A 27,487-nucleotide genomic window follows, 5' to 3' on the forward strand; every position below is an offset into this window, starting at 1 on the left:
CTTCAGCTCAGGTCACGGTCTCACCGTTTGTGGGTTTGAGCCTTGCTTCTGGCTCTGTGCTAACAGCTCAGAGGTTGGAGCCTGCTTTGGATTCTGTGTCTCCGTCTCTCTCTGGCCCTCCCCCACTCGCACTCTGTCTGTCTGTCTGTCTCTCTCAAAAATAAAGATTAAAAAAAAAAAAAGAGAAGAAACATCCATATTTCTTCCTCCTGCCAGAAAACCAGATGACATAAGCCCTGTTAAATATCATCCCTTTCTTGCAAACCCAACACAGTGTTGAAACATTTGGGTAGATTCCTAGACACATTTCCTTCGTACAAAAGGGTCCAAACTGGGCACATAAGAGAATGTCATGAAGGAAAACACCTTTGGTTTCAAGATGAAGATACATTCGTGAAGCTTTATTGCATCTGTTTCCCTCACCCAAATGAAGTAACCAGTCATTTAAACTTGCAGTTCTTACTTAACATTCTCAAGGTGACAAAAGTTCAGTAACTCTAGAGGTTAAGTTGTTAAAACCTCAGTTTTTATACAAATAGTGAAGGCGCTTAAGAAAAATTTAGCCTTGTAAATGGCACATGGTTATGATAATTAAAACAGTTGCAAAGAGCATAAAGTGCAGCTGATTTATATGTAAAGGATGCAAACAAAATAGATTCAAGTTATTTCTCAGCAAAATGATACAATATTGAAACTAAAAAATTCCAGAGTAAACCACAATGATTTAAAGGTAAGAGTTGCAGAAATAAAACAGTCTTAGCAGAAAAACATTACATTCTTGACCTTGGATCTGGATACACTAAGTCTGAGCCCTATAGTTCTCCCCCACTGAATGTTTTAGGGGTACCTTGGCCAAAACAGATGTGACCCAGTACCAGGGCTGATTTCACTTGTGCTTCTAGGAGCCCACATGTCCGCATATCCCCACCTACACAGCACTGTGGTGGAGGAGGTGGGAAGGGTTTTAATTATTCTCCTATGAATGAGGGTCAACTCCTGATCATCTGCTGGGGGGTGGAGGAGGGTGGTGGTGGTAATACAGAATGGCAGACATTCCTAATACTTTTCACCCTAGGGTCAACAGAACAGAACCTGGTTACAGAGCGGAAGGTTACAGCACTCTAAGTGCTGTACTCTTGCCCGGAGCCAGGGCTGGCCCCCCAATCCCAGGCTGCCATGGAGGCTTTTGTAAGGGAGTGTCATAGCATAAGATGTTAAGGACTTTGACTCCCATTCCCCACTGCCCTGCATCTACAGGACCCTCTGGCTACCACCAGCATTGGCTCTAACTCCAGATTTTACTCCTGGTGAATTTCTGCAGAACTGGCAATTGTGTGTATATGGAGGTGGGGATGGGTGCCCTCTGCATAGACTCGCTCAACCACAGTGGTGCACAGGAGGTAAAGAACGAGCGTGGGGTATACTGGGCTACAAAGGGGGACCTGGAATTCTGGGGATAATCACTCATCTCATCCCAAGCAGCTCAGTCTTTGCTCTGAAATTCGTAACATGCACATTGAGCCAGCAACAACAAAGTCCCAGCTCTGAGTAGCCCTCAGAAAGGCTCCTGTGACAACCTTTGATCAGCTCACAAGGGAAATTCAGAGAGAAGGCCGGAGGGGAGCCTTTTCCAGGCTGAGCAGTGATCGTGAAAAAGACCTCGGGACATCGGTAGTGAGTAATCAGGACGAAGAAACCGCCCGGGTCTGGAGCTGCATGCAACTGACCCAGAGAACAGCCTGGTTTGGGGGAATCCCTCTGCCACTAGGGGTAGGGGTCTCCTGAGAGGCAGTCTTATGTCCCATTTCAGAGGGGGCCAGAGCCCTCAGATATTTCTAATAAATTAATCAGGACTCTCACCCAAGAGGTGGAACTCACTTGTCACCCTCATCTACTGTCTAGTCCAACCTGGCTAAAAGGGTGAGGGAAGGTCTTTCACTAATATTTAGATCACTTAAGAAGAATTTTCCTCAAATTCAAGGTGATGGGTACCTCCTCAAGGGGCTAGGATTTTATGTTTTGTTCTTAACCTTGGCTGTTTATGACAATCCCAACTTCATACTTCAATGTGCACTTTATCTCATTTCCAAACTTTAAAAAAAAACCAAAAAAACAATCATTATGTCATAAGAGTTCAGAGTACATAAAAAAAATATTATTCTAAGAGAATAGACTACAAAGAAGAGAGGCTTTAGTTAATGTTAAAATAGGCAAGGTCATGCTTTCCATATAGCATGTACAGCCAGAGCTGTCTAACACCTTTTTGTTTCTTCGGATAAAAATTACTTAGCTTCAGCATGGGTGTACATTCAAAATGTAAAAAGCACTCGTTGTCACAAATTTGTAGAGTTCATGACCGAACTTCCTAAATTAGCTAATACTGTTGGGGGATGGGGAAGAGGACTTTATGTAAACTATCGGTTGCAAACATTCACACAGAGTCATCTGGAAAAAGCCGGGTTTTAAATTTGGACACTTTTTGTAAGTGATCTGGGCTCTGGGCTGAATCCGCGTTCTTCCACTCCTCTTTTCGAGGTGTTATAAGTGGGGCCACAACATCACTATCCTGTCAAGAAAAGAAAAACCAGGAACAAATAAAATCCAGTTTTCATAATTTTGAGGAAATCCTCAGGTACACATATCCTTGTCTTGCAGACAGATTGCTTCTAGACGAATGTACTCTTGGGAAACCCCAAATTATATATATGCCCTGTGCTTAGGTCCAATTAGAAACACCACAGTCCTAAGCAGGGAAGAGCCTTTGTAGAAAAAGCTAACAGACCTATTCTTTTCAAAGATGACCAAAAGCAACACACTCCCCCATTCTATGACCCTCTCCCTTCATACACTTTCATGAAACACAAACTTGGTTTTTCCAGGAAAGAGGGACTTCACTGGGTCCCTGCTCCTTTCTTGCTTACTCCCCTCTGCAGTAGATGGTCCTTGTCTACAAGAGGCCCAAAAGGGGGAAGGACAGGGGTGTCTAAGTGTCCTACTTCAGCTCAGGTCATGATCTTGCAGTCCATGAGTTTGAGCCCTGAGTCAGGCTCTGTGCTGACAGCTCAGACCCTGGAGCCTGCTTTGGATTCTGTGTCTCCTTCTCTCTCTGCCCCTGCCCCACTCATGCTCTGTCTCTCTTGAAAATGAATAAATGATAAAAAAAATTTTTTTTAAAGGGGGGGTAAGGGCAATTTATATGTGCAGAACTTGAACTTTTTCCTGCAAAGTTATAACTTTGGTCCATCAGCATAGATTCCGCCCAAAATGAGGAATGACCTCAAAGTGAAGTGACACTATGACTTGAAAGAAATGAGTGTAAGAAGGCCCTCTAAGACCTGACTATCCTGAACTGTTCTTGAACTTGTGCATAGATTCTCTTAGGGTGTATGAGGGTACAGGAGCTCTGAGAGCCTTTACTGCACTAGGAATACAATGTCTGTGGTAGAATACATGCTCTTCATTTGCACCTGTGCTCTCAGATTCACTTTTCACCTTTCTGCTGCTCTACTCTATGTAACAGGAGCTGCTTTTTTTTTTTTTTTTTTAATGCTTATTTATTTTCGAGAGAGAGAGACAGAGCATGAAGAGGGGAGGGCCAGAAACAGAGGGAGCTGTCAGCACAGAGCCTGATGCGGGGCTTGAACTCACAAACCACGAGATCATGACGTGAGCCAAAGTCAGACACTTAGCCGACTGAGCTACCTTAACAGGAGCTCCTCTTATAAAGTATGTTTCCCAGGTCCCCTGCCTACTGGCTTTTGGTTAGGTTTGGCCAAAGCGGGGCACAGGTGGAAGACTGGAAGGGAGGAGGACAGAGAAGTGAGGGTATTACTCCCCTGAACCCTTCTGGCACTGGCAGCAGTGGCCGTGACTCTTCTGTGGTTCTAGCTTCTGCAGGTGGCCCCAAGACCTGGACTCCCACCTCCACCCCCAGAGGTGGCAGCAGCTTCCTGCGCTTGTCTCACTATCCTCTGCTCATTTAGCTCTGCCAAAACTTCTGTATCTTGTCTCCGCTATTAAATTTGTCAAACTACTCTGGATCTGACTTGATAGAGCTAAAAGTGGCCATTTAACTGCCATGATACTCCTATCTGGAAGATCTTATAGTACAAGGTCAACATTATTTGCCTTCAAATTCATCTCTATTTCTACCAAGGATCCTTATTTCTACCCATTCTAGTTTCAACTCTAGTGAATTTTATAAATACAAACTTGAATGTCACTCTCGTGCTTAAAACACTTCAATGGCTTCCATTGCTCTTGGCCCACAAGACTATGTAAAATCCCATGGGCCCCTCCCTGAATGCACTATGTTCTTGATCATCTTCTGGCGTCCCCCCTTCACCCCCTTTACCCAGGTGACTCCTCATCCATCCTTCAGGTCTCACCTTCTAAATCCTTCTTAAAATAAGCTTTTACCAACCAACCAAGTGTGGCTTAAATCCTTCTTCTTTTGGCTCATCTAAGACTCTGTACCCACTGTGCCCCACCCCAAAGCACTTACCACACCACTGTAATTGTTATTTACTTGTGCGTCTATTAACAGAGCGTGATCCGTGGAACTATGTCTGTCTTAGATACTGTTCCATCTCTGCTACCTAACATAGGACCTAGCAAAAATCCTCATTCAAGGAATGAATGTATCTAGTTTTAAAGTAGTTATCGCCACATAGCTGAACTTCAATAGCTTTTGGTCTCTCTAATTCTAGTCTCTCCTAGTTCCAATCCATCTGCTGCTGGAGTTTTCTTCCTTAATGTTTATTTATTTTTGAGAGAGAGAGAGAGAGAGAGAGAGAATGTGTGTGTGTGTGTGTGTGTATGTGAGTGAGCAGGAGGAGAGGGGCAGAGAGATGGAGAGAGAGAATCCCAAGCAGACTCCACGGGGTCACCACAGAGCCCACCCCAGGGCTTGAACTCACGAAACATGAGATCATGACTTGAGCTGAAACCAAGAGTCAGATGCTTAACTGACTGAGCCACCCAGGTGCCCCTAAATATTTTTTAAATTATTTAATTAATTGTTTATTTTTTTTTGAGAGACAGAAAGAGAGAGTGTGAGCATGCGAGAGGGGTGGGTAGAGAGAGAGGGAGACAGAGAATCCCAAGCAGGCTTCATGCTGTCAGTGCAGAGCCTGACGTGGGGCTCAAACCCATGAACCTGAGATCATGACCTGAGCCAATATCAAGAGATGGATGCTCAACCGACAGAGCCAGCCAGGTGCCCCTAAAGATTTTATTTTTAAGTAATTTCTACACCCAATGTGGGGCTTGAACTCATGACCAACTGACCAACTGACCAGCTTGAACTCATGCTCCACCAACTGAGCCAGCCGGGTGCCCCTAAATGACTATCATTTAAATGAGAACTTTTCAGAGGAAAATAAGGATCTCTTTAGGTTATTAATTAAAAACAGGAAATTATGCAAAGTACGTGAACAACAAACTACTCACCTGTGGCTTGGTGAAGTTTCTGATTAAGCACCAATGAACAAAGTACTGGTGTGCAGCAAACAAGCTCTTTTCATCAGTCTTCTTGCAGTATACGCGAATTAGCTGCTCTGCAAACCTCTCTGGCAAAAGCTCTGAAACCTTTTCAAAGAACAAAAGATTTCACTGTCATCTTGAATTCACACATTGAAGAGAGCTCAGCTGTTCCTAAGCTTCATCTTTTTTTTTTTTTTTTTTTTAAGATTTTTAAGTAAACTGCACCCAATGTGGGGTTTGAACTCATGACTCCAAGATCAAGAGTCGCACACTCCAGGGGCGCCTGGGTAGCTCAGTCGGTTAAGCATCCGGCTTCGGTTCAGGTCATGATCTCCCAGTTCATGAGTTCGAGCCCTGTGTCGAGCTCTGTGCTGACAGCTCAGAGCCTGGAGCCTGCTTCAGATTCTGTGTCTCCCTCTTTCTCTGTCCTCTCCCACTCACACTGTCCCTGTCTGTTTCAAAAATAAATAAACATTAAAAACTTAAAAACAAAAAAAAAGAAAAAGAAAAAAAAAAAGAGTCACACACTCCAATGACCGAACAAATCAGGCACCTCAACCTAAGCTCCATTTTTCATGTTATATTAAAAACACCACATTGTTTTGCTGTTTTATCCCAACTGTCATCCAAAGAAAAGAATTGAAGATAGTTGTCATATTGCAAAATGTCCCACAATTTTATATTATTAAGACTAAAAAAAGTTTGTATTATGTAATTATACGTAGATCAGACTCTCATTAGAAGATAGGCAAATAAACACATTTAACTTACATGATGTCAACCATACAACACTCCTTTCCCATCAGATTTATAACCTAGCCACCAAACCAAAAACAGTGCTTTCATCTATGTTTAGCAAATAGGAAAAACTGGCTGTTAAGATGATTTACACAAAAATCAGATATACTTTAATTTCAAAAATAATTTTTTTTTTTTTTACTGTATACATTGACTTTAGGACCTAACCTGCATGTAAAATGCAGATTTATCATAAATCTGCCAAATGCCACTACAGTATATTTATTTTGCCCAAGTAGTTACCTGATCTTTAGTAATCCTGACTGCTTTGCTGAGGTCACTCTTACAATAGAAGCGAACATGATCAATAGGATTCTTGTCTTCCATTCCATAATCCATGTTGATAACCTTAATAAAAGGAATAAATTAGTAATCACTCACAGAACAATGAGAATTGAATTCAAGGTTGTAGGAGCGTCACAAAAAACGAAGCAGAGCTCTCTGGAGGTTCAGAAGTAAGAGCACTAATAAGGTAGCTCATAGTGGAATGAAAATAACTCTGGTGCATGTGCTGTAGGGATGTGGTCTTGAAATCTTGAGTGGGGTGGGGGAGATTATTTGTGTTTTCAACATAAGGAGGGTATAAAGTCTGTACCCACTATGTGATAGCCACTATGGTACTACAGATTCAAGGAAACTCGATACAATCCCAACCCCACAGCACCATGTAGCCTAGACTGAGGTTGAACAAATGATTATAAATGTAATTATTGGGGCACCTGGGTGACTCAGTCGGTTAAGCCTCTGACTTTGACTCAGGTCATGATCTCAGTTCATGGGTTTGAGCCCAGCGTCAAGGTGTGCTGACAGCTCAGGGCCTGAAGCCTGCTTCATATTCTGTGTCTCCCTTTCTCTCTGCCTCTCACGCTCACGTGCTCCGTCTCTCTCTCTCTCTCTCAAAAATAAACATTAAAAAAATTTTTTTAAAGTAATTATCAAACTACATTTGTTACAAGAGCTACCAAGGAAAAGCAAAGGGTGCTGTCAAACTTTGTAACCAGGGAGCCTTGTGGTCTGGGGCTTTGGGGAATGACTAGGTGTGTTTCCTGGGAAAGTCACAGGAATGAACCAGGTCTAGGTAGAAAAGAAAAGAATTCCAGGCAAAAGAAAAAGCTCTGAGGCAGACAGGACTGAAACGGTGAGCTGGGTTAAGTAACACTGAAGTCACCGTTGATCTTGGAAGAATAGTTCTAGTATGGTGATGGCGACACACAAAATGTTTAGGAGTAAATGAGAAGTAAAAAAGAGAAGACAGGGCGGGTGCCTGGGTGGTTCAGTCGGTTAAGCATCCGACTTTGGCTCAGGTCAGGACCTCGCGGTTCATGAGTTCGAGCACCGAGTCAGGCTCTGTGCTGACAGCTTGGAGCCTGGAGCCGGCTTCAGATTCTGTATCTACCAACCTCCACTTGCCCCCCTGCCCCGCTCCTCCCGTGCTCACTCTGTCTCTCTCAAAAATAATACATAAATGTTAAAAAAATTAAAAAAAAAAGAGAGAAGACAACTCTTAGAAGCTTGGCTGTTAAAAAGATGCAAGAAAGAAGAATATGGAGAGGAATATGGTACCTGGGAAAGGTAAAAGGGGGATACTTTTCAAGGAGTTTGACAGGGGTGAAGGTGCGGTTTGTTTGTTTTTTAAGTTTGTCTATTATTTGAGAGACGTGTAGGCACACACAAGTTGGGGAGGGGCACAGAGAAAAGGAGAGAAAGAGAGAGAATCCCAAGCAGGCTCAATGCAGAGCCCAATGTGGGGCTTGATCCCACAAACCATGAGATCATGACCTGAGCTGAAATCAAGAGTTGGACGCTCAACTGACTGAGCCACCCAGGTGCCCCTGTTTGTTGTTTTCTTAAGATGAAAGTCTGTTTAACTGCTGATGGGAAAGTCAAAGAGACAGGAGAGAATGGATACTGTAAGGCTCCACAGAAGCGCTAAGACGAATGGCTCTATTGCCCAATGTGGCAGTCACTAGTCATAGGTGGATTTTTAATTTAAAGTCATCAACATTAAATACAATAAAAAATTTAGTTACTTAGTTGAGGTAGTCACGTTTTAAGTGCTGAACCTGTGGCTAGTGGCTACCAAAATGGACAGCACAGTTATAGCCCGACGCAGGGTTTGAACCCACAAACCGCGAAATCTTGACCTGAGCCTAAGTTGGATGCTTAACCAACTGAGCCACTGAGGCGCCCCTTTCCAAACTTTCTTTAATGAACATGTGCTGCTTTTATAATGGAAGTAGGGAGGCTTTATCTTAAAAAAAAAAAAAAAAAATCTTTACTTAGTATATTTTTGGGCTAACTACTTACATCCACTATGAAGTCTTCAGCCTTTAGTTCAGTTTCTATCAAGATGTCCGTAGGTTTAGAACCAGCAAGATCTTCTGGAAGTCTTTTATAATTTTCCTAGAAAAGACAAGACTCCTTACATTAGAACCCCCGTTTTTCATCATTAGTGTTTGTGCCACAAAAGGTTCCCTCTCTAAAAATGGCACTTTACTAGGAAGAGTGGGTAGAGATACCCCTAACAAATACAGAGCTTCTGGCTTATGCCATCCTTCAAACACATCACAATAGAGTGATTCTCATAACAAAACTTCCACATTAAAAAAAAAATGTGGCATTGACTTAATAGGAGGAAAGTGTTATGAGGCAGGGTGTGGTAATCAGTGTGGCTCATGTTACTGGCTTTCTGGCAAACAGAAAAACCTTCCATAAGCAGGAGATGAAAACAGATATGGATATCTGGCATGCACCATCTGGGAGAACCTGATATAATGTGAAAGAAGAAATTAGTAAACAGCAGGTCCTTCGCTTCTCAGTGAAGCTCATGCAGATACCTTATTTTGAGGCCCCATTCATTTTCTTGCCTTTAGATCTAGCCAAAATTTGGGGCACCCCCTCTCACTTCTGGGATGAGAGAATACAGGTTTAGACTAAGACAGACTTGGGTTCAAATCCTAGCTCACTAACTGTGCTTCTGTAGGCAAGTTGTTTAATCTCTCCCAAGCTTCAGTTCCTTCATCTACACGACCAAAGAACACGTTATTGATGAGATTAAGTGAAAATGAACGTAGAGGGCTTAGAACAGAGTCATGATATTGTGATGGGTTAATGGCTTCCTCTTGGAGGTTTCCTCTCTTGGAAGAGAGAGATCTTTCACTATTAACAACTCAACTTACCTTTTCAATTTTTGTTGTTCCCTTTGGTTTAGTCTCACCCACATACTTGTATAGATTACGGCATTCAATTTTTTTTAAAATTTCTCGTGCTGCATCCAGTTTGGGATCAGAAGAATACAAAATCTCCAGGAAAATGTTATCTGCCAATTTTATAAAATTTCAGTTATGTTAAGATGGGGAAAAAAGGGTTTAAAGACTCATACACCGCTGTACTTCTGAAAGGATTTTAAGTGGACATTTACAAATGTAAGCACAGTATAACATTCAATGTCTTGGATTTGCTTTAAGATAATCTAGTGAATGGGAGAGGGCATATAGAGATGGCTTAAGGTTGGGTGATGGGTAAATAGGGGTGTATTAATTTGTTGTTATGCTTTATTTTCTTAAAGAGAATGATACTTAAGTAATTATAAAGTTATGTCTGAAATCTACTTCAAAAACAGACCAGTATTTTATGGGAGTGGGTGGATGGAGGGGATGAAGCAAAATTGCCATGTTAGTAATTGTTGCAGCCAAGTGATGGGTACATGGAATTCTGTATGTTTCATAATAAAAAGTTTTTTAAAGTTCCATGATGAAAGTAGAAGGTAGTTGTTTTTAAGATTTGATTTGATTTTTTAAGATTTTTTTTTAAGTTTATTTATTTTGAGGGGCACCTGGGTGGCTTAGTCGGTTAAGCCTTCAACTTCGGCTCAGGTCATGATCTCCCAGTTTGTGAGTTCGAGCCCCACATCAGGCTGTGTGCTGACAGCTCAGAGTCTGGAGCTTGATTCTGTGTCTCCCTCTCTCTCTGCACCTTCCCTACTCATGCTCTGTTTCTCTCTCTCTCTCAAAAATAAATAAACATTAAAAAAATTGTTTTTAAATAAAAAAAATAAATTTAACATTCTATTATTCCAATTTAATTAAGATATTTTGGGGTAGACGGCTTGCATTGAAAGGGAGGGAAGGGATAAGGTCCACTTATTTCGTAGGAATATTAAGGGAAAAAGACTAAAGTAAGAAAACGGTTCCCTAAGGCAGTGGTCATATGACATTTGCTATGTTTAAGACAGCCAACATCTAGGTAAGCTGAAACATTTATAGGCATTTTTATTTTATTTTTACTTTATTTTAAAGTTTATTTATTTTGAGAGAGACAGTATGAGCAGGGGAGGGTTAGAGAAAGGGAGAGAGAGAATCCCCAAGCAAGCAGGCTCTGGGCTATCAGTGCAGAGCCCAACTTGGAGCTCAATCCCAAGAACTGTAAGATCACGACCCGAGCTGAAATCAAGAGTTGGATGCTTAACCAACTGAGCCACTGAGGCACCCCTATAGGAATTTTTATAGGAATTTATAAGCAGGAATTTAGGAAGCAGAGAGGACAAATTATGACATATTCATAAAAGGAACTACTACTCGACACTAAAAAGGAATAAACTACTGATGCATGCAATCTAGATGAATCTCAGACACATAACACTGGGTAAAAGGAGCCCTACAGAGATGAGTACACCTGCCTGATTGCATTTATGTAAAAGTCTAGAACAGGGCGCCAGGCTGGCTCAGTTGGAAGAGCATGCGACTCTTTTTTTTTTTAAATGTTTATTTAGTTTTTTGAGAGAGACAGAGTGTGAGCCAGGGGAGGGACAGAGAGAGAAGGAGACACAGAATCTCAAACAGGCTCAACTCAGAGCCTGACACGGGGCTCAAACTCACGAACTGTGAGATCACGACCTGAGCTGAAGTTGGGACGCTCAACCGACTGAGCTACCCAGGTGCCCTGAGGATGTGACTCTAGATCGCAGGTTCATGAGTTTGAGCCCCGTGTTGGGTGTAGAGATTACTAAAAATCAATAAACTTAAAAAAAAAAGTCTAGAACAGGCAAATAGCGGTTGTTTCTAGGGGTGAGGTGAGGGCAAGAACTGACTGGGATGAAGCATGAGGGAATTTCCTAAAGAGAAGATAATGTTCTGTATCTTGCATGTGTCAAAACGTTAGCAAATGTACATAAAATGTGTGCATTTATACAAACTGTGTGTGCATTTTACATCAGAAGAAAAAAAATCTGTAAATTATTGTTGAACTTTAATCTTCATGCTAAAGGAGTTAGGGTAAAATGTACTGATCACTGCAATTTACTTAAAAACGCATCAAAACTGGGGTGCCTGGGTGGCTCAGTCAGTCCGACTCTTGATTTCAGCTCAGGTCATGATCCCAGGGTCATGGGATTGACGCTCACATTGGGCTCTGTGCTGATCATGGAGCCTGCTTAAGATTCTTTCTCTCTCTCTCTCTCTCTCTCTCCGCCCCTCTTCCCAGCTCATACTCTCTCGAGAAGAAAAGAAAAGAAAAGAAAAGAAAAGAGAAAAAAAAAGGAAGAAAATGCATCAAAATTCAGATGGGTTAACGGACAGGATGGTAAGTGACAGACAAGTCATAGAGCAAGTTCAGTAAATGCTAGAACAACTGTACCGGTGTGGTGAGTGTACAAGTGTTCACTGTAAAATTCTTCCAACATTGCTGCAGGTTTCAACACTTCCCAGTAACATGTGGAAAAACATTCTTAAAAATTAAAAAACAGGGGCGCCTGGGTGGTTCAGTCGGTTAAGCGTCCGATTTTGGCTCAGGTCATGATCTTGCAGGTCATGATCTCACAGTTCATGAGTTCGAGCCCCACATCAGGCTCTCTGCTGTCAGCATGGAGCCCACTTCAGATCCCCTGTTCCTTCTCTGCCCCTCCCCAGCTGTGCTTGCTCTCTCTCTCTCTCATAAATAAAATAAACATTAAAAAAATTAAAAAACAAGAAGTGGAGACTTTTAGATAAAGTGAGTTGACTTTTGGAAAAGCAGCAAAGGTAAGGAAGGCTCACATGGTCCTATTCCTTCCAGGTTATGTAGTTAAGGCCAGTAAAGATTATATGACTGCTCAAAATAATATGCAAGAAAGATAAGATTCTGGGTCTCAAATGATGAAAGCTGGAAAATCCATATGCTTATTCTACCATACTCTTGGCAGATAAAGCACAAAAATGTGACCTAACATTTTGTATAGGATTTTTGACATTAATACAATATCCAAGGGTATAACCAGTGGACTCATCTCATTGAACAGGGTAAAAGCTAGTTTGGGTATTATAGAACCTTCAGAGTGAGAGAGAGCTATGTATAGTCATGTAGTGAAACCACATTAGGGGGCGCCTGGGTGGCTCAGTTGATTAAGCATCATCACTGCTGTCAGTGTGGAGCCCGCTTTGGATCCTGTCTCCCACCCCCCTCAAAAATAAATAAACCTTAAAAAAAAAAAAAAAAGACCAGGGGCACCTGGGTGGCTGGGTGAAGCACCCGGCTTCAGCTCAGGTCATGATCTTGCAGTTCGTGGGTTCAAGCCCTGCATCAGTCTCTGTGCTGACAGCTCAGAGCCTGGAGCCTGCTTCGGATTCTGTGTCTCCCTTTCTCTCTCTCTGTTTCTCTCTCTCTGTCTCTGCTTCCTCTCTGCTTGTACTCTCTCTCAAAAATAAATAAATGTTAAAAAAAATTAAAAAAACAAAGATCACATTAAACGGTATACTTTATGGTTTGTCACTTAACCCAAAAGTGTATAAAATCCTGAATTCATTTCTTTTCATCAAAAGAAAGTTGAAATGTAATATAATGTTACAGGATAAATTGTTAGAACTAGCTTCTGATGATGAAGACTGAAGATTTTTTTTTTTTTAATGTTTATTTTTGAGAGACAGAGACAGAGTGCGAGCAGGAGAGGGGCAAAGAGAGAGGGAGACACAGAATCCTGCTGTCAGCACAGAGCCCCATGTGGGGCTCGAACTCACGAACTGTGAGATCATGACCTGAGCTGAAGTCAGAGGCTTAACCACCTGAGCCACCCAGGCGCCCCACTGAAGATGACTTTTTAAATACAGCATCACCTGCTTCGTTATGAACAAAAGTTAAAATATCCCCACCTTGCTCAAACTGTTACGTAATCTCTTCTTCCATTCCTATCAACATAACAATGGGAGACTAGTATCTGCTATGATGTTTTTAAAACAAAACACAGAAACAATTTAGATACACATCATCCCTTGTGAGTGAAAGTGTCATCAGCCCAATCTAGATTAATTAACCAGTAGGAAAATCACTTATTACATTATAAACTTTAAGTATTGTTGTACACAACGTTCTGAGTGTGCACAAAGATATGTAATATGAGGAATCACTATTTAACTTCTAATTTTTGATTTACTTATGTTTGAAAAGTGACTAAAAAGGTCTAAGTCTAAAAGGGACTCTATATCACCTACATGTCTATTTTTAAAGAATAGTATATATTCTATAATACACTATAGTACACTATAATACATATAGTTTTTATTATTTAAATTTTTGTTTCTTTTGGTTATATTTACTGAAATGTATGTTAAGTCTGTTAAACTCAATATGAAATATTTGGGCTCATATTTTGTATGTCCTTCCCACCCCCATATCATTTTCCTAGTAATTCGTTTTTATTGTTTTACAAAGGTATCAATCTGTGAGTTGTTGGGCATGGAGAATGTTGGTTCTTCAAGACAGTTTGAGAGGCACTGGTGTGAGTCTTGTTCTGGCAAATGTGCTGCAGACAGAACCCAGCAGTAGCATCACATACAGGAAGCTCATGTAAAGTGATCTCGGCTGCCTTAGCCCACTCAGCTTGGGTTGTTTTTGCTCATTTAAAAAACCTTCAGCCTTTCCACCGATTCTCTACAAGCTATGTGACTGCTTTCTAACTTTCTTTTTAAACGGATCCGCCACGTCCATGATCCGCCACGAAGAACTCCAACTTTTGTGGTCTACTTTTGCTTTGCTCATCTTTATGGCTCAGTCAGCACTTTCCCACATTAAAGAACCAGCTGCAACACCTTCACCTCTCCCTTCTCACCCTAAGCTGCAGGTTTTGCTTGTGTTGAAACGTGGCAAAATGCTCTTGGTATTCTGTGTTTTATAACAAAAGTAACGTTAAAAGCAAGTCAGTTTTTTAGTCTGGTATTAGTCCAGCTGTATTTTAAGTTAAATAACAGTGAATATTGGGTACTTAAGTGCCAAGTACTACATACCAGGTGTTATGCCTCATTTAAATACTATAACAAAACTATATGCTGGGTATCAATAGCCCAATTTGTAGATGAGGAAACTAAGGTTCGAGAGGTTAAATGATTTTATCAAGGTGATACAGTTAGTACCAAGCAGAGACAAAACTCAAATCCAAAAGTATACAATCACTAGAGAAGCTAAATATATTGGTATGTTTGGAAAATAACACATCTGCAATCCAGGCACAGCTTACACTTTATCTGAGATGGACTTCTGTGTTACCGTCTAGCTCTTACCTGTGAGCTTAGTGAAGGCATCCATGTCATCAATTGCCGTAGAAATGTGATACTTTTTTCCTTCAGCACCTACAATTTCTATGTAGGGGTCTGCTTTGAGGAAAGCATCTGTAATCCTAAAGATCATTTCATAAAAATTTATGCTTATGAGAAAATTTGAATATTTGGTTAATGCCATGCTTAAAGTTAAGGAAACCTTTCTACTTCAGAGAAGTAAAACCCTGAGACACGATGTTCTAAAGACAACTGTTTTTTTTTTTAAACAAACAGATAAAAAAAGACAACTGTTTTTTGATCATACATAAATACATAAATAAGTGCATGGGGATTCGTCAGCTACCATGTTTACTGTGATCCAAGCATTATGGTAGGGCTTTAGATACATTATCTTATTTAATCTTTCCAACAAGAAGATAGATGGAATCAGCCTCAATTTTACTGATGCAGAAATTAAGTAATTTTCATTTAATCAAGTTAGGAAGAAGCCATACCAGGGTTTGAAACTAGCTGAATTAAAAACAAATAATAACTTCTTATCAAAGTAACAACCATACAAATAGATGAATGTGTTCTAACTAGTCTGCTCATGTCAATTTAAAACTATTTAGAGATATGGAATTAACTCACATTCTACTTCTGAGAATTCCTCATGGGTCTTTGAGTCACACAGACATGTATGGCTATACTTCTATCTGTACTTGGCTGAACTTTTCCACTATGGTTCTCACTGGGCCAGGGAGAAGAGGTCAAATTCCTGTTGGTCTTACTATCTGCTACTAATTTTGACAAATAATTGACAGGGTAAGTACGGGCGTTAATCTTAATTCTTGAAATTAACTTGTCATTAACTTCAGAATGTCAATTTTTCACGTCCCATCTCTCACCTTGATGACTAGTATCCGGCACATAAGTAACTACCTGTGAGGAGGTCTAAGGCATGCTGACATTGACATTGCCTCTTCATGTCTTGCTGAAGCCAACTCTTCCACGCTTCATCTATCCCCTTTATCTATTCTCCGCCTCTTCCTCCAAATAAGTTTTTACTTTATGCTCGTTTTTGTTGTGTTTAAGGGAACCATTTTAGATTTATTCCCTTAAAATTTACTTGAATTCCTAGAAATCTCAACTTGACCCAAGAATGATACTCTAGCAAAGCATCATGAAGAAATTTTATAGGGAAATAGCACTAGAATTTCTTACATTGTATCAATGATGTTGCCAACTTTGTGTTGATAAGCTCTGCGGTGCAAAGAGGTACGGGTATGGAACATGTCATACAGATTCCCAACCTCCTGCAGAAAAACATGAAATAAATATTAATGTAGGTTCAGGTTATGTTACCCTTGTTAGTAGATAAGTCTATAGGACAAGGAAAAGGGATGGTGACAGATGGACAAGAAGGCTATGCATAAGGACTACCTCATTAAAATCCCTGAGCCCACCCATTAAAAAATACAAGGTAGTTTGCAACTTTTGGTTTGCAACTTTTCTTCTTAGTAAACAAAAATCTATTGTTTTAAGTCTATGGCAGGTTCTGTTTTAGGCATCTTCAATATATTTTTAATCTCAACAAGTCTAGAAAATTAGGCATTATTCTTTTTATATTCTTTATTCTCAAAAGAAAGACTTTCTGTAGTACAATACCATACTACTCTTTAGTTACATGACTCTAATCTAGCAGAGACCTAATGATTTAGTATTTTACCTATTATGAAACACTAACATATATCACTAACTATGGTTAAGGATGAGACTTGAGCCAAACTTTCTAGGCTGAAACTTCAGTTCCGCCTTTTATTAATTGTATGTCTTCTTTGCTTCAATTTGTTCACCTGTTAAGCGGGATAATAATAGTATCTATTTCATACTGTTGTGAGAGTTGAGTTAATCCACCCAAAGCACCTAAAAACAGTGCCTCCCACAATACTTAATAAATGTCTGTTGTAACTTTGTTATTATTTAACAATGCAGTAGCAGTGAAAAGAACTTTAAGATACTTACAAGTGCTAAGCATTAAGAGACTGATAATTTACCAAGTTCTGATTTTTCCGAATTTTTGAATGATTACTTCTAGATTTCAAACTATGAACTACACCTTCTTTGTTGTTTCCTCTGATCTAGCTTACCTTATCTCTAGTACAAATACGCTTCCTATCATCTACTTCACAAACACGGGCAAATTTAATAAAGCGCTGGTAATCAAAATTATTTTGGATTCCAAGATGATGGCAGTCCCTAGAAAGATTCCAAAGCAGAGAGATGAAATTTGTCAACAAGAAACTATACCTTAAGTATCAACACTGAATGTATATAACAATTTTTTATTTTATTCATTTATTTAAATAAAATTTATATATATTTAAAGGTTATGAGGATTTTAACCAATTTTTCTGAAGTGTTCAGTGCATACCTGGCAAAATAATCCCATTTGTCCACATCAATGCCATTTCTTTTATTGGCCACTATCTCATAAAGGAAGCTTTTCTCTTTAGGACGCCCTTTGTATGGCCACTGGAAGACAAGAAAACTCACCAAAAGTTTTAGGATATGAACGAAATCTATTTACAAGCAAAGCAACTATGTTAATCTAAAAATTATAAACAGAGGGGCGCCTGGGTGGCTCAGTCGGTTGAGCATCCAACTTTGGCTCAGGTCATGATCTCACAGTTTGAGTTCGAGCCATGCATCAGGCTCTGTGTTGACAGCTCAGAGCCTGAAGCCTGCTTCAGATTCTGCGTCTCCTTCTCCTTCTGCTCCTCCCGGCTCACACACTCTCTCAAAAATAAACATAAAAAATTTAAAAATAAAATAAAATAAAATAAAAATTATAAACAGACACGTGAATGGGAATGTGAGGTAAGTCAAAAAGTTCCACTCTTTCCTTCTTCCACCTAATTGCTAAACTAGTAGAAAAAGGAAAAGAAATGCTAAAGTATATGACATCCTGTTAATACCAAGCCTTGTGCCATTGAAAGGATTCTAACTCTATTACACTTCCATAACCAACAAACTTTCTTCTTTTCTTGGTTTAAAAGTTTCTTTAAAATTTAAGATCTGGGGCCCCTGAGTGGCTCAGTCAGTTAAGCATTGACTTTGGCTCAGGTTACGATCTTGTGATTCGTGAGTTTGAGCCCCACATCGGGCTCTGTGATGACAGTTCAGAGCCTGGAGCCTGCTTCAGATTCTGTATCTCCCTCTCTCTCTGCCCATCCCACGTGGATTCTCTGTGTCTCAAAAATGAACAAGCATTTGAAAAAAAATTTTTAATTAAATTAAATTTAAAAATATATTTTATTTTTAAATAATCTTTATGCCCAACATGGGGCTTGAACTCACAACCCCAAGATTACCACTCACGTACTCTGCCGACTGAGCCAGCCAGATGCCCCAAACATGTTAATTTTAATGGAGAAACAGGACATGCCCTTTTACATTTTTCAAACAATGTTACTTCAGGCTTCTATACAGAATACTACATATATATTCATCAAAAGACATTTACATATGTATTTTAATTTGGGAGGTAATTTCTAAAGAACTGTTAAGAGATGAAAAAAATAGATAAGCCTTTTTATTTTTTTTGCACTAAACAGTAGAAATACATAATGTATTTTATCATTTAGTCCTCCTAAAATAGCCAAATATCTCTCTTCAAATAGCTCTGAAGGATTAAAAAAAAAAAAAAAAAAAAAAAAAAAGCTCTGAAGGAAACTAGAAAAGACTAGATGGAAAACACAGTCAATTCAAATTAAGTTGTAAACAAACTTACCAAAGAATCTTTGATTGGTGATTCAAGTGGTCCTGTAATTTGTTCCTTGATAAAGCAAATATCTTCTTCAGGGATGAGACCGTAATGTTCCATGACAGCTTTGAGTCCATTAGAATTAACTAGGTGCTCAAACATCTTCACTGAGCCCTGTTCATGCTAGGAAAAGTCAGCACAATATGATCTGTTATAGACTCTAGTCCATCAGGGACCCCAAATAATTCAAATTATTCTTGATTCCAGGTAATTCAGAGATAAGGTTCCAATGCATGTTAATTATCTAGTTCCCAACTACCATCTTACAGATATTTTAAAAAACCTGTTAAATGTGTCTGTAAACAAATAAACCTTTTACATATCATGTTCATTATCTCATAAATACATTTAATGAGACATATAATTTATAGTGCAGAAATATTGCATAGTACAATACAAAAGAATATTACCCAGTCATACAGATGGGATCCTGCTTTAATGAATATCACTATAAAATTCAGTTCTATTGTTTCATCAGGCTTGGAACATTTGAAGTTACAAATTCTGTTAGCACTTCCATCTAGTGGTGAGAAGGAGTAACTGCAAACTTGCCACTTACGAACAAAAGTGTTTAGAGTTCTAAAGTCAAGATCTGGGGGGGAATCTCAAATTGGCCTCTTTTTACTCATCCGTCCGCTCACTCATTCATAATTGTAAACATCAAATGATCCCCTGAAGATACTGGCACCATCACAGGTCTTACCAAAAACCGACTCAATATGAAAACAAAACCCTGAATGGTCCTGTAACTATTTTTTTTAAGTGAATGAAGATACATATTAATTACAACAAGGAAAAACATAGTTCAGGTTAATAGTGAAGAAATCTGGTAAACATTGCCTTAAGTGATCAAAGTTAATGTCACCAGCATTATGTTAAACAGAGTTTCCCTGCCTCTGATGCTAAAGAAGATATAATGTGGCATTCTGCCAAAAATACATAGTCTGACACTATGTATCAGAAAACTGCAAACTAAAGGACATATCAGAAACAACTCACCTGTACTCTTCAAAAAAATAACAAGATCATGAAAGATAAAGACTGAAGAATTGTTCTAGATCAAAGGAGACTAAAAAGAAATAGCAACTAAGTATGATTTATGTATGGACTGGGGAGGAATAAAGTTTTCTTTCTCCTTTTCTGCATGGACAATTGATGAAATTTGACAGAAACTATAAACTAAATAATAGTATAGCATCAGTATTAATGTCTTGATTTTGATACCTGTACTGAGGTTACGTAAGAGAATGTTCTTGTTTTTAGGAAATACCCACTGAAGTATTTAGGAATATAGGGGTATATCTACAACTCATTTTCAAATGGTTCAGAAAAAATTTTACTTTTTTTAAAGATTTTTATTTTTAAGTAATCTCCACACTCAACATGGATCTCAAACTTATAACCCAGAGACCAAGAGTCTCACACTCCACTAACTGAACCAGCCAGGCACCCCGAAAAAAAATGTTATTTATACAGAAAAATTTAAGTCCCACAAAGATAACATGGACAATTACAATGAAAATTATAAGCAACTTAGGAGTAAATATAACAAAAGATATAGAAGACCTTTATGGAGAAGATTATAAAATTTATAATAAAGGGTAAATGGCCAAAGATACTCAATAAAAGAAAAGAGATGAAAAGTTATTATAAAGTAATAATAATTAAAGCGTGGAATAGAAGAGAATCCAGAAGGATTCATCATATATGGAAAGTTAATAAATGTTGGGGGTGTGTTATAGATCAGTAAGGAAAGAATGAACTGTTCAGTAAACAATCATCCATGTTTTAAAAAAAGACATTAGATTTCTACTATGCACATGCACAAAAATAAATCCACATGAGTTAAGGACTTATATGTGAAAGGCCAAATATCTATTATTTTTAAAAATCTAGGTATGTATGTATGTATGTATTATTTGAGAGAGAGAGTGGGGAGAGGGGCAGAGGGGGAAAGGGAGGGAGGGAGGGAGGGGGAGAGAGAGAGAGAGAGAGAGACTCAAACGTGGGGCTCAACGTGGGGCTCAATCCCATAACAATGCCCAACCAAGCCAACCAGGTGCCCCAAAAGGTCAAACATATAAATAAAAGACATGGAAATGGCTGAGTAGATCCTATTTAGATCAGCCTTGCTGAAGAAAACAACTGTTAAGTCTGGACAACTTCCTAAAAGTACTGGAGAGCGACCAAAGTAGGCAGATGTCAGCAGGAAGTTAATAACTTGGTAGAAAAAGAGCACGGGGCAATATTCCAATTCTTTTATGGCCTTTAGTATGAGGCTCCCAGGAAGCAAAACTATAGAGAAACTATCGATCTCAGTTCATTAAAGAACCAGAATACTTCATCAACATTTAAAATTTGTTTCTCAAAAAGTACCATTAAAAAAAAAAAAATGAATTGGAGGGGTGCCTGGGTGGCTCAGTCAGTTAAGTGTCTGACTTCGGCTCAGGTCATGATCTCACAGTCCATGAGTTCAAGCCCCGTGTCGGGCTCTGTGCTGACAGCTCAGAGCCTGGAGCCTGCTTCAGATTCTGTGTCTCCCTCTCCCTCTGCCCCTCCCCAACTCATGCTCTATCTCTCTCTTTCAAAAATAAACATTAAAAAAAAAAATCAAGGGGTGCCTGGGTGGCTCAGTTGGTTAAGCATCTGACTTCAGCTCAGGTCATGATCTCGCGGTTCGTGGGTTCAAGCCCTGCATTGGGTTCTGTGCTGACAGCTCAGAGCCTGGAGCCTGCTTCAGATTCTGTGTCTCCCTCTCTCTCTGCTCCTCCCCCACTCATGCACTCACTCGCTCTCTCTCTCTCTCTCTCTCAAAAATAAATAAATATTAAAAAAATTTTTTAATGAATTGGAGGGGTGCCTGGCAGGCTCAGTCAGAAGAGCATGTGACTCTTAACCTTGGGTCATGAGTACGAGCCCCACATTGGCTGTAGAGATTACTTAAATGAATGAATGAATTTGCAAGTAAGAGACTGAAGAAAAAATATTCACAATACATATATTTGACCATTATATATATAGTTACTATATATACTATTACATAGTTATATAAGTAATTAATCAAATCAACAATCAAAAAGCAAACAACATTTTTTAAATGGGTTAAGTGTTGAAAGAACTCTTCACAAAAGAAGATACATCAATAACAAAGTACAGGGGGGCACCTGGGTGGCTCAGCCTGTTAAGCCTCAGACTCTTGATTTCCACTCAGGTCATGATCTCACAGTTTGTGAGTTTGAGCCCCATATCCAGCTCTGTGCTGACAGTGCAGAGCCTGTCTGGGGCCCTCTCTCTCTGCCCCTTCCCTACACTTACTTCCTCTCTCTCTCAAAAATAAACTTAAAACACACACACACACACACACACACACACACACACACACACACACACACACGAAAAAAACAAAGCACAGGAAATGGTATTCAGCATATATCAGAGAATGCCAAAAAAAAGAAAACAAAACAACAAAAACCCAAAACCCCACAAAATACCACTTCACACTCATTAGAAAGGCTAATCTAAAAAATGAAATGATGAAGCTACAGAACAACAGGAAATCTCCCACAGTGCTAACAGAGGGCAAAATGGTACAACAACAGGGGAAAGGTCTGGCAGTTTCTTTTTTTTTTTTCCTAATTTTTAAGTTTATTTACTTATTTTGAGAGAGAGAGAGTGAGAGAGAATGCGCGCAGGTGCGTGTGTGCACAAGTCGGGGAGGGGCAGAGTGTGGAAGAGAGAACATCCCAAGCAAGCTCCGTGCTGTTAGCGCAGAGCTCAGTGCAGGGCTCTATGCCACGAACTGGGAGGTCATGACCTGAGCCTAAATCAAGAGTCGGACACCGACGCTCAACCGACCGAGTCACCTAGATGCCCTTGGCAGTTTCTTATAAAGTAAACATGCACCTACTCCATGGTCTAGCAATTCTACTCAGGTATTTTACCTAAAGGAAATGAAAACATTTTCCATAAAAATGTTTTGCAACCTTATTTGTAATAGCCAAAAAGTGAAAACAACCCAAATTATATTGAAGGGGAAAAGTACAAACAAGTCACAATTTACTCACACAATGGGATACTACTCAGCAATACGCAGGGATCAACAGTAATGCATGCAACATGATAGAATCTCACAATCATCATGTTGTATGAATAAAAGCAAAACACTAAAGAGTATATATGATATGATTCTACTTACATGAAATCTAAGAATAGGCAAAACTAACCTATATTTATTTTCTTTTTTTCTTAATTTTTTTTTTTTAACATTTATTTATTTTGAGACAGGGAGAGATAGCATGAATGGGGGAGGGTCAGAGAGAGATGGAGACACAGAATCTGAAGCAGGCTCCAGACTCTGAGCTGTCAGCACAGAGCCTGACGCGGGGCTCGAACTCACGGACTGTGAGATCATGACCTGAGCCGAAGTCAGACGCTTACCCGACCAAGCCACCCCGGCGCCCCAAGATTACTTTAAAAAACATAGAAAGAAAGAAAGAAAGAAAGAAAGAAAGAAAGAAAGAAAGAAAGAGAAACAGGGAGGAAGGAAGAGGGGAAGGAAGAGAAAGAGAGGAGGGAGGGAAGGAGGGAGGGAAGAAGGCAGGAAGGGAGGGAGGAAGGCAGGAGGAAAGGAAGGGAAAGGAAGGAAGGAAGGAAGGAAGGAAGGAAGGAAGGAAGGAAATAGAGGTTGACATGGAAGGAGGATTCAGTACATATTAATATCCTTTACTCCAGATTCCAGAAATACAGTGTGGAAGCCAGCCTAACTTCACTTTCCAAAACCTGATTCCAAAAATATGGGTCAGCCACCTCCAAATCCCTAATTATAAAATGGTTCATTTAATATAAACAATGAAACTTGGCTGGTATCAGTTACTTCATGATAAAAATGGAGTTAGCTATTATTTTACTTTTCAATAATATGATAGAATAGTAAAAGCATTAAATTAGCATCTAGAAAACCTGGTTTTCTACTGCTGGCTCCACCCTTTAACAGCTTTGTGATTTTTTTTGTGTATCAGTTCAATACACCTCTGTGAGCTTCAAGTTCCTTTACACTTATAAAAATGGAGATAATGATTCTTCCTTTATAGACTACTGTGAGATCAAATGAAACATTATATATTTGTATATGATTGCACCCTGAAAACTGTAATGGGGAAGTATACTATAACACAGCAATGGTTGCTTAGTCTTTACTTTATTGACTATTGAATATATGAAAACATACCGTCCATTCCACATCTGGGCGAGCAAGTGGAATAAATCTTCCATCAAACATATGAGAAAATGGCCCATGACCTAAAAAAACAAAAGCCTTAAAACTGCTTGTAAACTGGTAAAAAGTGAATCTATTTTTTAATCTTTTTAGCAAAAATTGAATATCAACAGAAATTAATACTTTCTAAGTACATTACAAAGAGGAACAAAAATCCTTCCTTCCTATTTTCTAAAACAAGAAAATAAGAAACAAAAACATATAGGAAAGTGAACTGCCCATGGAGGGGTCTTTGAGTCATCAGAGCTCACATACATCTGATGAAAGGACAGTTCTGTGTAATTAAAAGGAATATTAATGAAAAACGTTGGCATCTTCAGATTGAATATTTATATTAGAATAGTCATTTTAAGATCATCCACTGAGGTGGAGGAAGAAAATAATAAAACTTTATTTTTCTACTCTCATCCTTTTAAAAACATTTATTTTCATGTAAATTGCATAATTTACATAATACGTTTTATAATAAATATACACGCTTGGGTTTTTACTGCTGATGTGGGCAACCAAAAGTGGAGATCACTAGTTTATCTTATTCATAAGTGATTTTAACATTCCACTCATTTAATACTATGAAACTTTGTTGACACACAACCCTGTAATTATCAGAATTTCTGAAGTGAGTTACTTGGCTAAAGAGGGACCCCACCTGGACCAGCCCTGGGCCTTTTTGCATGTCACAGCCTATAGAAAAAGGCTCATTAATGCCGTGCTCAGACTCCTAGACACTGACAAAGTTTCCCAATGATCCCATCTAGAATCTGTTAAATTTATCATCTAGGAGTGGTACTGGTCCTGCTGAAATCTCCAAGGGGACATGCTAAAGAGAGTGCCTTATGCCCTTGAGAATCTGGCTGTTCAAACACAGATACCTCCCTTTCTCTACCCTAAGGGCACACACAAACTCTCAGGATCCTCCAATAGGTAGGAATAAACTACAAAGACATGGGGTTGAAAACTCCTGTAAAAAAGAGGACAGTCTCTCCCTCTCTCTTAAGTTTATTTATTTATTTTGAGAGAGAGCGCATATGCACAGGGGGAGGGCAGAGAGAGGAGAGAGAGAATCCCAAGAAGGCTCCATGCCCAGGGTGGAGCCCAGCTCAGGGCTCAGTCTCACAAACAGTGAGATAATGACATGACCTGAGCCAAAATCAAGAGTTGGACACTTAACCAACTGAGCCACGCAGGCACCCGTCTTTTCTCTTTCTTTGTCAAAGAAGGATGATATTCTACTTAGATTAAAGTGGTCTAAGACCTCACATGGGTCAGGAGAGAAATGGAGTTCTCTAAATGTGTTGTTAATCTGCTAGGGAAGATTATGTATTTTAGGTATGAGAAGAATGAATTTGATGAAGTAACTGACAAAAAATGGCAACAAAAAGAATAAAGGAAAGATAAAACTCATATCATCCTAAATAGAGTAGTCAAAAATCTCACTATTAGAAGGTCCTTTTGGGGCACCTGGGTAGCTCAATCAGTTGAGTGTCCTACTCTTGATTTCAGCTCAGGTCATGATCCCAGGGTTGTGGGATCAAGCCCCACATTGGGCTCCACAACATGGAGCCTGCCTGGGATTCTCTTTCTCTCTCTCTCCCTGTCTCTCTCACTCTCTCCCTCTCTGTCTCCCTCCCTCCCTCTTCCCCACCCCCAGCTCCTCACACTCTCTGTCTCTAAAAAAAAAATTTTTTTTAATAAAAAAATTAAAAATGTAAATATCCAAAAAAAAAAAAAAAGAAAGTCCTTTCATATAACTTGTAGCAAAATTGTTTAATGTGGGAAATACATTTAAAGACCACAAAAAATAATAGCAAAGCTTTGAGCTTATGAATCATTCTAGGAAGAAGCAATGGCACATTTATATTAATGTTAACTGCAGAATTAAAACACAACTTTCAGGGGCGCCTGGGTGGCTCAGTCGGTTTAAGCATCTGACTTCAGCTCAGGTCATGATCTCACAGTCCGTGAGTTCGAGCCCCGTGTCGGGCTCTGTGCTGACATATCGGAGCCCGGAGCCTGCTTCAGATTCTGTGTCTCCCTCTCTCTGACTCTCCCCCGTTCATGCTCTGTCTTTCTCTGTCTCAAGAATAAGTAAACATTAAAAAAATTTTTTAAACACAACTTTCATATTTCTTTCCATTATTAGATTTTTTAATTCCAAAAAGAGATAACTTGTTATGGTTTGATGTTAACAACTTTGGTTCTTTGTACAGCATACCGAGATCATGACAAAGGCCAGCAATCTGAACACAGAGCACATCCCGTTCACTTATCTGCAGCTCTGGTTGTTTTTCACGCAGTGCACGAACAAGACATCCCGCTAGATACCCTACGCTGCAGAGTAAGCGAAACAAAACAACATAAAGTCACTCTTCCATTTGAAAGATGATACTTCTGGAACTCAAGAATTCTAATATGTTTCTCAAATGTTTTAATATATTTCTACAACAAGTTAACAGAATAGTCGGTTTGAGAACTAGGCAGAAACACAAATAGAATCCTCAAAGCAGGACCTATTGGCTCACAATCAGTTAATTATTAGGAAAAAGGCAAAATCAAAACCACAATGAAATACCCCCTCACACTCATTAGAAAAGCTATAAAACAAAACAAAACACAAACAACCCCCCCCCACACACACACAAAACAAAAAACCAAAAAACAAATGTTGAGCAGGATGTGGAAAAATTGGAACCTCGTGCACTGCTGTTGGGAATGTATAATGGTGCAACTGCTGTGAGCAATATGGTGGTCCCTCAAAAAATTGAAACTAGAATTACCATATGATCCAGCAGTCCCACTTCAGTCCCACCACTGAAAGCAGTGTCTCAAAGAGGTATAAGCACACCCCTGTTCCTAGCAGCACTCAGTCACTCTGCACCAGAACTCTGTCTGGCTCTCCCTGCTCCTGTTCTGGGCAAGCTCGAGTCTAAGTGGATGATGTGATCATTGAGGATTTGTCAGGCTACATGGAATACTACTTATATATTCCCAAGAAAATGTCCCACATGGCAGAAATGATGTACACCTGAAAGCAAGAAGGTAATTAATATGATTTAAACCAATAAAGGGTTGTCAAAGAGATTTAGTTAATGGCAGACCTTGTGGCCACATCGTGTGAGAAGACGTCTCCTTATGCTCACTGTGCTTGCAATAAAAACTTTTTTCAAGCGCGCCTGAGTGGCTCAGTTGATTAAGCGTCCGACTTTGGCTCAGGTCATGGTCTCGCAGTTCATGGGGCACCTGGGTGGCTCAGTTGGTTAAGCGTCCTACTTCAGCTTAGGTCATGATCTCATGGTTCATGAGTTTGAGCCCCACATCAGGCTCTGTGCTGAGGGCTTGGAGCCTGGAGCCTGCTTCAGATTCTGTGTCTCCCTCTCTCTCTGCTCCACCCCCACTCACATTCTGTCTGTCTCTCAAAAATAAAATAAACATTAAAAAAAAACTTTTCTCAAAAAAAAAAAGTCAAAGAGGTAGAAGCAACCCAATGTCCTCTCACAAATGAAGGGATAAACAAAATGTGGTATAAACATACAAAAGAATATTATTCAGTCTTAAAAAAGAAGGAAATTCTCACACATGCTCTAACATAGATGAACTTTGAGA

General features: G+C 39.5%; 1 protein-coding gene across 3 annotated transcripts in view; it reads right to left on the bottom strand.

Annotated features, from left to right (window-relative positions):
* Positions 1 to 380: 380 nt before the first annotated feature.
* Positions 381 to 27,487, bottom strand: part of SAMHD1 (SAM and HD domain containing deoxynucleoside triphosphate triphosphohydrolase 1) — a 50,625-nt gene continuing 23,518 nt past the window's right edge. For all 3 annotated transcript variants that reach the window (XM_078444089.2, XM_078444091.2, XM_078444090.2), the window contains 12 exons: positions 26,100 to 26,215; positions 23,837 to 23,907; positions 18,577 to 18,732; positions 17,218 to 17,318; positions 16,934 to 17,042; positions 16,008 to 16,099; positions 14,808 to 14,923; positions 9,462 to 9,601; positions 8,590 to 8,685; positions 6,526 to 6,630; positions 5,452 to 5,589; positions 381 to 2,566 (listed from right to left, as the gene is read on the bottom strand). In XM_078444089.2, coding sequence (XP_078300215.1) covers positions 2,432 to 2,566; positions 5,452 to 5,589; positions 6,526 to 6,630; positions 8,590 to 8,685; positions 9,462 to 9,601; positions 14,808 to 14,923; positions 16,008 to 16,099; positions 16,934 to 17,042; positions 17,218 to 17,318; positions 18,577 to 18,732; positions 23,837 to 23,907; positions 26,100 to 26,215 — 1,375 coding nt within the window. In that variant the 3' untranslated portion in view covers positions 381 to 2,431. The remainder of the gene's footprint in view (positions 2,567 to 5,451; positions 5,590 to 6,525; positions 6,631 to 8,589; positions 8,686 to 9,461; positions 9,602 to 14,807; positions 14,924 to 16,007; positions 16,100 to 16,933; positions 17,043 to 17,217; positions 17,319 to 18,576; positions 18,733 to 23,836; positions 23,908 to 26,099; positions 26,216 to 27,487) is intronic.

Source organism: Panthera onca, chromosome A3 (assembly GCF_046562875.1).
Source record: "Panthera onca isolate mPanOnc1 chromosome A3, mPanOnc1 haplotype 2, whole genome shotgun sequence".
Lineage (NCBI taxonomy): Eukaryota > Metazoa > Chordata > Mammalia > Carnivora > Felidae > Panthera > Panthera onca.